At 43.8% G+C, this 12,516-nt stretch overlaps 1 protein-coding gene across 5 annotated transcripts in view; it reads left to right on the top strand.

Annotated features, from left to right (window-relative positions):
- The window catches only part of camta1a (calmodulin binding transcription activator 1a), a 372,700-nt gene that overhangs the window by 203,958 nt on the left and 156,226 nt on the right, over positions 1–12,516 (top strand). For all 5 annotated transcript variants that reach the window (XM_085782880.1, XM_085782882.1, XM_085782881.1 and 2 more), the window contains exon 5: positions 1,769–1,904. In XM_085782880.1, coding sequence (XP_085639006.1) covers positions 1,769–1,904 — 136 coding nt within the window. The remainder of the gene's footprint in view (positions 1–1,768; positions 1,905–12,516) is intronic.

Raw genomic sequence — 12,516 nt, 5'->3', positions numbered from 1 at the left:
TGTCGGGAATCGACACGACTTACTTTTTTGTTCTTTTTGCTTTGATGAGAGTTTTTTTTTTCTTTCCTTCCTTCAGTTTCTAGTTGTATATGTTTGTGTCATTGTGTTTGCTATGCGCCCATGTGTGTATGTGTGTGTGTGTGTGTGTGTGAGCAGTGAACACAGGGCTAACGAGGTTCACCAGCTGACTGGATGGTTAAGCCGCCCTCAACGGTTACACTGCCTCCTCAACAGCTTGGGCAGGTGGCTTTCCCACTCATTCACTGTGAGGCAGCGAACACTGAGGCAAACCTGTTCTCATTTGGGAGAGCTCCAAATCATAGCAGATGTGTGCAGCGCGCGCGCGTGTGTGTGTGTCTTGCAAACAGAAACCGAGGTGCAGTGTGGCATGTGTATGATGATACATACTGTCGCCCCTACACAACACAGACACAGACACAGACACAGACACACAAATACAAATACACACATTAGGGATGTCACGATTATAGATTTTCTTAGTGCGATTGTTGTCAGAGAAATAATCATGGTGTTACGATCATCAAGATTATTATGCATTAATACATTTCACAACATTAAGAATGTGTAAAATCAAATATAGTCAAAAATATAATTACATTACTAATCTCTAAATATGGGACCAGTTATTAATCCCCCGGGGGAAGTGTTTGAAATATAACATATAAGTCATTAATTGCCATCTGTACCAATTGTTTAAGTTTATTTAAATCATTTTTTAAAATTACAAATGACACGCTAACATTTAAATTCCCACCAATTCAGTGTTACGTTAGAGAAATGGACCAGTATCTGTGCATCTTCCTTTACTTTGGCCAATATGCTTCCGATGATCTTTTTCGGAAAGCGGCGGTATTTACTGTAGGAATCTTTACAATCAATTAATTGTGGCGTTTAAAACCACGATTAATTGTGAAAACAAGTCATTGTGACATCCCTAACACACATACAGTACAAAACTAGGTTTAACCGGCGCCAACTAATTGTTGAGTAACTCGTAAATGTTTCATTCTGCACTTTCCGTTCATGTTTAACTCTGAGCAAAGTAAAATGCTTCTGTTACAAATCGAAGTGGAAAGGCAGATTATCATCAAATAGTTACATTATATCATTATGAGCCTACAGGCTGTGGTCTGGTGGTGGAGGGAGGATGAATTATGAATGGAGTGTGAGGGAGGATCTTCTCTTACCCCCCCCCCCCCCCCAAGGGACTTCCAACACCACTACTCATTTAAGTTGGATGAATGAGAGACAAGGAAGGAAGAGCCCACCATTCTCTCTCTCTCTCTCTCTCTCTCTCCACACACCTCCACACTGCTTGTCTTTCACACTGGCCTTTATGTAATTTACTCTGTGAGTAGAAGAAGTGTCACTTTACACACACACACACACACACGCACACACACACACACACACACATATACACACACACACACTTCTCATTGGGAGAAATGTATGTTGAAGGGTGCTTTGTTCATTGTCAAACTGTGCATACCAATGCTGAAAAAACACCATAAAGAAGTCTTGTCATCTAAGTCACTGGTGCATTTTCTGCCTGGCGCAGACTCGTGTCGGGCCTCTTTGTACATCTCTAAAATGAGTCCCCGAGCTGTGCTGCAGCTTTGCCTGAAAAAATTCTTCTCATCTCATCTCATCTTTTCTGTCTTTTGCTTCTCTCCCTCCCCTCTCTCCCTCCCTCCCCTCTGTCTCTCTCTCCCCGTCTCTCTGTGTCCTGTCTCCACGGATCCAGGCCGCAGAATGGGTCGATGATACTGTACAATAGGAAGAAGGTGAAGTACAGGAAGGATGGCTACTGCTGGAAGAAGAGGAAAGACGGGAAGACCACACGGGAGGATCACATGAAGTTGAAAGTGCAGGGAGTTGAGGTGAGTGCATGGGCTGACAAAGAGTTTGGATTTAAATGGAGGAGAAGGGGGTGAAGGGGAGGGAAAGTGGTGTCAGGTGTGAGCACAACCTTCACCCTGACACAGACAAACACAGGTCTACAGTGAGTTCTCCCTCCTCGGCTGTAATGGAGACAGTCACATGCTTGCAGTCGGTCGGCCCCTCCGTGTGTCTCCGAGGAGCTTCACCAAGAAACAATGTGGCACAACAATAGTTTTCCCTGGGAAGCCAGTGGAGTGGAACCGATTGTTTGTACCTTATTAAGGCTCTGGATGTTGCCTTTGCTCCAGAGAGCCTACATTAATCTTCGCCGGCTCAAAGCAGTACTGTGGAGCCAGCGTTCCCTCACCTCACCTCGCTCCGAGTCGCTCTCCCCTATACCAGCCGCTGCCATAAAAAAAAAGAAAAAAAAAAGGGCCCAGTTGTATCTGTCCTTGGCTCACCCAGGCTCAATCTTGTTCGACCTGCTGTTGCTTGGCACCCTGACTGATTTATCAGCAAAGTCCCATATATGAAACCACCAGGCGCGCTGCAAATCCTTCACTTCCTATGTTTTCAATTGTGTTCAAAAAAAAAAAAGTTTGGGGTTCTGGTCTCTTTCACATGTTTTCAACCCCCCACGAGCGCTGTGACGCCAGGAGAGCTGAGATAGAGAAGAGGCAGAGCACAGAGACGTGAGGGCGGGAGATTGTGGTCTTCCAGTTGTGTGTTGTGTGCAGACATTTCGCTCGCTCCGTTCACGCACATGTACACATAAGCACACATACACCTCAGGGAGCGGTGGTGCTGTGAGTCTGTGTCACATAGTGTGACAAAGACAAAGCTCAGGCGTTCTCCCAACAGGGGCTCTGCTCTCTGTTTGTACTCCTCCAGATATTTGTCACTCCAAGAAAATGGCCTCTTCCTTCGCCGAGCCAGCTCAGTGTCATCTCTGGCCCTGCAGTGGTCTGATAACCTGTTGGGACTACGCACATCCACCGCCTTTTTTTTTTTTTTTTGTTGGACTGTTACATATTTTCCCAGTTTCTGACAGTTTCTGGCGTTTTACGGAGGATTTAGTCAGCCAACTTACTTAAGCAGGAACAGTGTTTAGTCTGCAGGCTCTGACTTTTTTGTCAATCCTCACAGAATACGCTTAAGGGGAAAACACTACAGGTGAATAGGGTAAAACATTTTAAATAACAGATATCACCATGAAACTTCCCAAGTTTATTACTCACATTAAGACAAATATTTTTCGTATTACAAGTTTTGTCAGATTTTATGTTTAAATATGTAAATGACGCAATAGCTGATGAAATATGCGCTATTTTGCATACATTTCCAGAACCGAAATCTGAAAAATGGATAAAGCTACTTTCAAAATTCTAGTTTTATTTTGTTGACATGTTAGAGTCAGAAGTTTTTACAGAGAAGGATTTTGGATATCTCTTTTTATCACTCTGTAAATGAGAAAATACTGTCACCAGCCCTAAAAAATCCAATTTCTCCATGTTTTTAGGGATAAAATGTTATATTAATCAGGCTGTGAATGATATATCAACAATCCCCTCTGTGAAAACCTTCAGAAGTGACTCTGCCCTCTTTGGGTTTCTTACAGAGAAGGCAGGCCGGGCGCTTCTTGCTCAAATCTTTTGTCACTGGCATCCACATTGAGGCCATTAGAGCCAAGTGGCAACTGCCCAAGTGTCTTTTTGCGTTTGTTTTAACAACAGGAAAGGGTCATAGATGCCAATTCCTCTTGGCAACTATGACCTTGTGTTTTGGGGTGAGTTTACCTTAACTGATGGGTCTTTTTGGCCGTCGCACCAACGCCGTGTTGTTTTCCATGTGTCTGACCAGCTTCGTCTCGACCCGGGCTCCTCTCCGATGGCACATGTCCATCCAAGAAAAAGGCCTTGGACAGCGGAGTAAGACATGGCAGTAGTATTACAGTACAGTAGCTGGCTCTTGTACAGTAGCCACGGCCTGTACAGTCATAACAAAAGCTGTTCCCCCAGAGTCCTGAAAGATGCATAAAACAGAAATATAACTAAAAATGTGCCCTAAGCAGAACGTTTACTGTAAAGTTTGTCTCTGCCATCTGCTTTATCATAGAGGAGGACATCAGCACATGCAGAGACATCGCCTGCCCTCCCAGCAGAATACTTTACTCTATACCACTGTCCTATTTTCCAGGCGTCAGTGCTGGTCAATGCTGCAGAAAAGCGAGTCATTTCTCTTTAAAGAACATTAAACTCCCTCAATTGTGGCGCATCACAGCCAGCCACTATATCTTTTGAGTACTCCTCCGCTGACCGACGGTGATGGCTCACAACGTACTTCTGTGGTCATGTTAGCTGTCACGCAGTGGACGAGGAGAAAACGACATACCCCTAAAAATATCCAGACCTCTGCGACAAACAAGTCCCAGCTTTATAAAAATTATATTAAACAAAAAGGCATTTCCTGGACGAGCCGCGGCTGAAAGATCGGGACCCATCATGTGAAATAAAACACAAAAAAAGGCAGTTGAATGCAAGGCAGGAGTTCTGTATTATGCTGTGACCTCGTGGCGGCTCTGACGTGTGCCAGGGTCATCGATGCACTTCTGCACCGGTCTGAGTTTTTTTAGACTAAAACAAAGGCAGAAGGAGAGCGGCTGCAGACTTCTTTCATATACGGCCCCCCGACTGTTTGAAGAATGAGATTTTCTTTACATTCCAGTTGACACTTGACACGAACATTGAGTAATTATTCCAGTATTTCATGTCCATCAATAGCGGCGCGCAGTCAGAGGGCCAGATACGGCACAGCTGTCGAATCATTAAACCTGTGGTGTGCAGTGAACAGTACGCAACAACATAACATAAAGGAGTGTACTAAAGCGAAATCATTATGAGTCCCACACACACACACATAAACACTGATGGTTGTTCACTGAGCTGCCAGCACTAACTTGGAAGTGATGAAGTGGAGCTCTCCATACTGAGATTTTTTCTCTTTTTTTTGTGTGTCTGTGATCTCCTATACGTTGTAACGGGTCTAATTTACCACAGTTAGCTGCTGTGTGAACCAGCGCCAGGTGTGAAGGTGAGTTAGGAGAGAGAAAGAACACATGCAGCAACTGATGTAGGATTGCAAAGCCTCATGGGAAACTCATGCACTTAGACTACAGTGACCATAACTGCTGTTTCACATACTGTACATAAGGCAAGGCAAGGTCTTTATTTATATAGCACATTTCATACCAAGGCAACACAATGTGCTTTACATAAAGACAAAACTTTTTTTTTTTAAAGAACAGCATAAAACAGCATAAAAACAAAAAACAATTAAAAGAAGGAGCAAAAAAACAATAAAAAAGACACACCAAAAAACATCCAAATACCTCCATACTGCTCGTCTGTAATGTCCCTCTTGTATTGACAAAAATTAAAGAAGTCTATATTTTAAGCTTGTTTGTAGCGGAAGCTCCCAGTATTGCTCTTCCTGGGACCAGGAAGAGCAACACTGGGAGCTTCCGCTAAAAACTATGGACTATAGAGGTATTTGGATGTTTTTTGGTGTGTCTTTTTGGACGAAGAAAATTGAGCCCCGTTCGCTACCGTCATATGGACATGCAGTGCTGCACGGAGCCCCGACTCTGAAACTTCTCCCAGCCCTTAGTCGACATGAGGGAGTAGATAATGAGTAATTAGAATTTTGGGTGAACTATCCCTTTAACCTGGATTTAAAAGTGCTTACAGTTGGGGCTGATCTCAGTTCTGCTGGTAGTTTGTTCCACTTGTGTGCAGCATAGCAGCTAAATGCTGCTTCACCGTGTCTGGTTTGAACTCTGAGCTCCACTATCTGACCTGAGTCTGTAGATCTCAGAGCTCTACTGGGTTTATACTCTACTAACATGTCATTCACGTGTTCTGGACCTAAACCATTCAGTGATTTGTCGACCAGTAGCAGAACTTTAAAATCTATTCTGTAGCTGACTGGGAGCCAGTGTCAGGTCTTAAGAACATAAAACGACTGTGCAGCCACCTTCTGTGACACACAAATACACATTCACATTCCTGCAGCCTTGGAAGACCCGAGCCGTGTCCTTTAAACACCTCGCTCCTCAACACTGACACACAGAAGTGATCCATCACCGCGGTAACCAGACAGTGATGGCTTCCCATCATGCACAGTCATGCCTGCTGTAAGCACATACAAATGGCTCGACCTTTGACTTGACCTTTTGAATGCGCGAGGCCACCGGAGAGGGAAAGACTGATGGTTTCTGCTTACTGCTCTGTTTAGGAAGAGGATCCGTCCATTTGATGCATAATTCATGTCGGACTTTGGTAAAGCAGAGCAGCAGAGTTCTGTCATAACTTGAGCACAAACTTGCTTGTTTTACAGGATATTCTGAACATCACTCTCAAGTAGGGTTGCAAAGGGGTGGAAAATTTCCAGTAAATTTCCGGTACATTTCCAGAAACTTTCCATGGGGAGTTAAGTTGGGGAATTTTGGAAATATTCCAAATTGGGAACCTTCCATGGGAATTATGGGAATTATTGGGAATTTATGGGAATTAACTGGAAATTGGGGGTAATTTAAACAAACTGTATCATATCCAAACATAAATGTAAATGCTTAGTTTTGTCATAAGCAGACATCCATGCAAAATAATACAATTAGAAAACATGACATTTCAGCAGATTTATTTGTGAGTAGAACTTTATCAAGTTTTAATTCTTGTATGAACAGTCAGTTCTTTTACTGAACAACAAAAACATGAATGTTGAGTAAAATATTACCCCCCCTCCACTACGTGCATGTGATTGAGGAATAGCATAGATATTCAAGTGTACTTGCTTTAAATCTGGTTGTGTTTGCCAAGATTATGCTACAATATAGTAAATAATATAATATAAATAACTATATTTAAGTTCTCTGTTAAGAGCCAACCTCTTCAATTTTGTAAATTTCGGATTTATTCCCATTTATTCACGTTTATTCCCATATATTCCCATTAATTCCCATATATTCCCGTTAATTCCCATGGAAAGTTTCCAACTTTGAAAATGCCCGGAATTTTGCAGCCCTACTCTCCAGCTGTGTGCTCTAGCTGCTCTGATTCCCCAGCCAATCCAGTGCTTAATAGAGGTTCTCTGGTTATTACATGGGCCACGTTTAGTGCAAGTGTTGTGGGTGGTTCAGGCTGGTGATGCTCGGCGGCCTCGGCTCGGCGGCGAGGGAGAGAGAGAGGCTGCGAGTCCGGGAGCGAGAGGCCTTCTGGGGCCGACCGCGCCGCGCAGCGCGAGGCAGCCTAGCGTGGCAGGAGTAGATGTCAGCGTGTGCTGCTGCTGTCCTGTCTGGCTCCGCAGTGCCGACTCAGCAACCCGTGTAAACCAAAGCTCTACTCTCTCTTCCTCCCTCCCTTTCTCTGTCTTTACCTTTTTTTTTTTTACTCTCCGTGTGTCATTCTCTCTTCCTCCCCTCCCTCTCCTCTTGTCATTTCTCTTCTCTTTTAATAATTTCTCTAGATTTCTCATTGTCCTTTTCTACTCCCACCTCTCTTTATCCTTTCTGCCCTTTCATTCTCCACACCCTCTCCTCCCTCCTCCTTTCCCTCCAAGTCCACACAGTCCAGACGGACAGAACCTTGAGTTGGGCGGTAATGCTCCCTGTTCCCTAAAATTGGAGCGCAGGGCATGTTGCGGCATTAGCGCTTAACAGGCCGTGAAATAGCAGCCTGCCTTCCTGACGTCTCCCCCATCACTCCAGGTGAGTTGGCCAGACGGCTGGATAAATGAGCAAGCAGCACCCCCCAGCAACCGGCATGCATTTGGGGCACTTGAGGAGAGATGTCCATCAGTGATTATCTCACCACACCCTGCTCTTACCAAGCTCAAGTTGTTCACCAGCAGCTCCTAAACGCGGCCCAAACTTCCCGCCGGGATCCGTGTAACCGCTCTAATGAGGATGTCCGGTGGCTTGTCCATTAATCAGGCTCCTCGGTTACATCGGTGGGTTTTGATTGGCTCTGTTCTCCTACACGGTGATGTCATCTTACAGTTTTTCTCGATTGTTAAGACACATTTCTTGAAAGCTGCTCTCCTTTTCTCTAAACTGTGTGAACACAAACCCCAATGTTCAAGCTACATTCACAAAGCCTCAGACTCTTCTTGCAAAACCAATACTTTCACCTTCAATCTGTGCTCCAAACTGAACTATGTTGTCAAATCGTGCCCCGAGTCAATCAACACTACTGAGCAGTCACTAAAACACTACATAGAAAAATAGAAAACACAACGCTCAGGACATGAAGCTGTAGAAATAAATGTTTATTGTTCACTGTAGGCTAAATGCATGCATTTTCACCAAGTGAAAACCTTTAGCACTTGTATACAGTAAGCATACGTAAAAAATAAAGTACAAAAATATACAAATGAGAAGTGCATTACTCACAGCATCATTTCTTCTACTGGATCAGACTGCAGGACTTCATCCTGAACTAGTTTATATATGTTCCCTCACATCCTTGGACACAAGTGTGATCAATTTTGAGTTGTTGTGTTCAACCGGTGAAACCTGTGCTTTAGTTGTGTTTGACTTTTGCCACCTGTGCTCACCATTATGCAACAGAGGTGCATCGCAATGAAAATGTGATGGCAGGTTGTGTCTAAACAGGTGAAAAGTGCTGATGGTTTTGCCAAAAGAGTGACTGATTCAATCAGTGGGTTCAAGCAACCGAGCATTTAGTTCAGACAACAGGGTTTAGTGTTTTAGCAACTGAGAAAAACTGTAAAGCTCAGGTTTCACCGGTTGAACACAACAACTCAAAATTGATCACACTTGTGACTAATAAATGATGTGAGGGAACATATACTGTATAAACCAATGCACTTCTCATTTGTATATTTTTGTACTTTATTTTCACGTAGGCTTACTGTATACAAGTGCTAAATGCACAGGTTTTTGGTTTTGCAACATGCATTTAGCCTACAGTGAACAATTAACATTTATTTCTACAGCTTCATGTCCTGAGCATTGTGTTTTCTATTTATCTATGTAGTGTTTAGTGACTGCTCAGTACTGTTAATACGTTTGATTGACTCGGGGCACAATTTGGCAACATAGTTCAGTTTTGAGATGAAAGTTTTGGTTTTGCAAGAAGAGTCTGAGGTTTTGTGAATGTAGCTTGAAAATTGGGGTTTGTGTTCACACAGTTTAGAGAAAAGAGAGAGCAGCTTTTAAGAAATGTGTCTTAACAATCGAGAAAAACTGTACAGTATTTTGTGCTGCAGGTCTGATAGGGCGCATACAGCTCTAGCGTCCCCTGGCTTCTCGCTGTGAAACAGCAGAGGCCTCAGACAGGACACGTCTCCTTGCACAAACTCCAACTGATCTCCGTTCTGCTTCTTGTCAACGCCGCCACCGCCTCTCCTTATGTGATTAGCTGCTGATGCGGACTCACCTCAGCCCCCTCCCTCCCTATCTCCTCCACTCATCCACCCCTTCTATCCTATCTCCCCATTATTCCTAAGCTTTAATAAACTCCCTCAAACGCAGATCGATTTTCTCTTAAGTGAAGGTGGCAGTGCTTCTGACTTATTTCATTACCACAGGCTAATTATACCGATTGAAATGAGCTCCTCTTCTTAAGGTGCGCTGTGCTGCTCTGCGCCCCCACGCTGCTCCCCGGACTTTAATGCCAATACAGTTCTCCACCAATTCCCCCATGCAGCTCCCATCCCATCCCATCCCATCCCATCCCTGCCTCAGCAGCTCCACCCCGCCATCCCATCACCCCAACCTTCTCACCCTCCACCTCCTAAATAATCAGCTGCTGCGTCCTTAGCCCCCGTAACTTGTCATTTCATGTTGGATCCACCCTAATGTGTGATTTCAACTGTGCAACTGTGCAATGAAGGAAGGTAATGGAGCATGCTGGTGGCTCAATCGCCTCTGTTCATTGATAATAATGAAGACAAATGTCAAAACATTAGTTGCTAATGTTGTAATGGAGTGGATGCTAGTGGATGCGCGCTGGATGCTACACTGCATTGGCTTTCAATATCACATGACCTTCAACATTTAACTCCTCTTTTTTTACAAGTAGCCCAATCTTTATTTTTTTTTGCAGCAGCATCGAATCAAACATTTAAATGCTTTGTCCATTCAGGGAAATTTATATTTGATTTCACATAACCCTCTCGAGGCAAACCTTTTATACTTGCAGCTTTTTTGTCTGCTAGTTAAAATCGGTTGGGAGAGAGAGAAAAAAAAAAAAAAACATTTCATAATTTCATGGCCACCTGGGTGGGTGGTGTTGGTAAGTGGCAAGTTATAATCAAACTAGCTGCAAAGCTGTGAAATAGAGTTTCTTTGTGGCCGTATGTGTTTTCAGTAGCAGTGGTATAACTGATTTATAGATGCAGTGGCTGATACCACCAGATTGCGAGGCCAGATGTGAGGGGGCACTAAACAAACCCCTGTTTCTGAGAGGAGGTGACACCATGCATGCTTTCCCTCCTGTCCCTGCTCCAAGTCAACTGTGAAATTAAGATCAGACTACTGATACAGGCGATGCCCAAAGCAAAAAAGCAAAAAAAAAGTTTGTATTTTCCATTTTTATTCCAACTTATAGGCTGTCTGTTAGACAACAGTCAGTTGCTTGCTCTGTAAAGACAGTAAATCGATTACTGTTTCCATCGTCTTCTCTCTTCTCCTGCAGCCTGCTTTGTTATTCAGTTTTTTTTTTCTTCTCTTCTTTGCCTTGGAGCTCGCATGCACGCACAACGAGCTTTTCCCTTCTGAATTACCTGATTGTGGAGGAGTGAGGTCCAATCTGTGTGTGTGATATTTTAAAGAATGGTTACCATGGTTATAACTCCTGACCTTCTGCTGTCAATAGTCAATGAGCAGTTTGCAGAAACATGGGAAATAATGGATGTGGTTTAGTTACAGCAAGACTCGTAACATAATGACGATATCAGATAAGGTAAGATGGAATAAAAATAAACGTAAAAACCTGATTATGTTACAAAAATAATTACCAGGTACAAATGAAGTTACAACTCAGGCCTTTAATATAAATAGCAGCATTTATCTTTAGACGATGCCATGCACGGTTGCTAGGTGCTAGAACTGGATATCCATTTTAATTATTGTGAGTGTTTTTTTTCTTGTTCTTCTTTCTTTTTTTAAATCCAGCACAGTAGATTAAAGCAGTGATCCTCTCCCCACCATAATGGCTTAATGGGGGTTGTTATCTTGTTATTAGCGACCAAACCAAAGCCTTCCCACATGAACGCCTTACCCCCCCCACCTCCCCAGCATTGGGAGCATCCACTTTACCCATGGTTTTCCTTTAAGCCCACAGTAATTAGTTTTCCTCTTTTTACGTCTTACAATTGCCAAATCGCTCAGCAGCCGTTAAGCGCTCCGTCTGCCTTTCATGCTGACCCCGCTATCACCGTTCTCAATCCTGCAGCTGGATTTGAGGGGCTAATTTTGGAAAGGTTGGATCGGGGAGCAAAAATGTATACGAGGGGCCCTAGCTGGCTGTCGGAGAAAGCTGTGCATTATCGACAGCCTCTGTAATTTAATTTACCACTTGTTGCCGCGGCGTTGTCACGCTGAGGAGTCTCCACAGGGGCCGCCCCGTCTTTATTGCGAAGAGGAAGGTGGAAAATTGTCCCCGAGGAAACAGACTCAGAAACATTTTAATTTGTTGCGTTTTGATTTCCATTTACAGACCGGAGCTTTATCAGTTGCTGCCCAATGCAGCAGGCCCGACTTCCCTCCCTCCCAGGCCCGCTGTAAGAATTGTCCAGCAGCTGTTCACACCTTCTTCATTCCTCTTGTGGTAAAAGAAAAAAAAATTCAAAAGAATAATGGCACACAGTAAAAAATGAGGCAGAATCCATAGGACTGTTGCTTTAGGGACACTTTTGTGAGACAGAAGCAGAGATAGACTGGTTCCTTATTATCCTTATTAATGCTGCTGATGCACCACATCAACTCAGTTTGCCAGTTTTTTGATATATGTAAACCCCCCTGGGAGCAGCAGATATGCAGATATGCAAAACAGGGGCAAAGGGTTTGCAAGAGGGGTGAGGAAAACAGAGAGCTGCAGGCAGCGAGCAGACTTTTCATGACTCTGTGGTTTTGCTCTTATAGTGTGTGAATTCTCCTTTTGTTTGGTCTCGTGAGCGAAAACACAGCTCCCTGGGCAACGCGAGGCCTGGGTTTTATGTTAATGAGCAACTCTTTTTGCCAAGGCTTCTTCTGCCTTCCACCATCTCTCACATCCAGGCCAGAAGACTCTTCAGAGACTCACACTGCTGCTCTGGAAGAAAAAAAAACAAAATAACAGCACAACTAACCAAGTCATATGTAGCGAGAGGCTCACTCCGGTCCTGACCTCAAACCATCGCTGGTTTCAGCTGATTCACTTGAATTTGAAGGTAGGAGTTCAAAGGAAAAGCAAGAAGTTTCAGCATCACTCTTACTCCTCTTCACCTCTCTTATGTCAGGGGGCAAGTCCTTTGCAAAATCGCTGTTTAATAATGTACAAGCGGTTTTGGCTCGGTTCACACATTTCTGGGGCATTTCTGTCCACAGGC

The sequence above is a fragment of the Trachurus japonicus genome, chromosome 7 (assembly GCF_045865225.1).
Source record: "Trachurus japonicus isolate A0001 chromosome 7, Traja_1.0".
Classification (NCBI taxonomy): Eukaryota; Metazoa; Chordata; class Actinopteri; order Carangiformes; family Carangidae; genus Trachurus; species Trachurus japonicus.
Note: the sequence above shows the minus strand (reverse complement) of the source record. Positions and strands in the feature narration are given on the sequence as shown.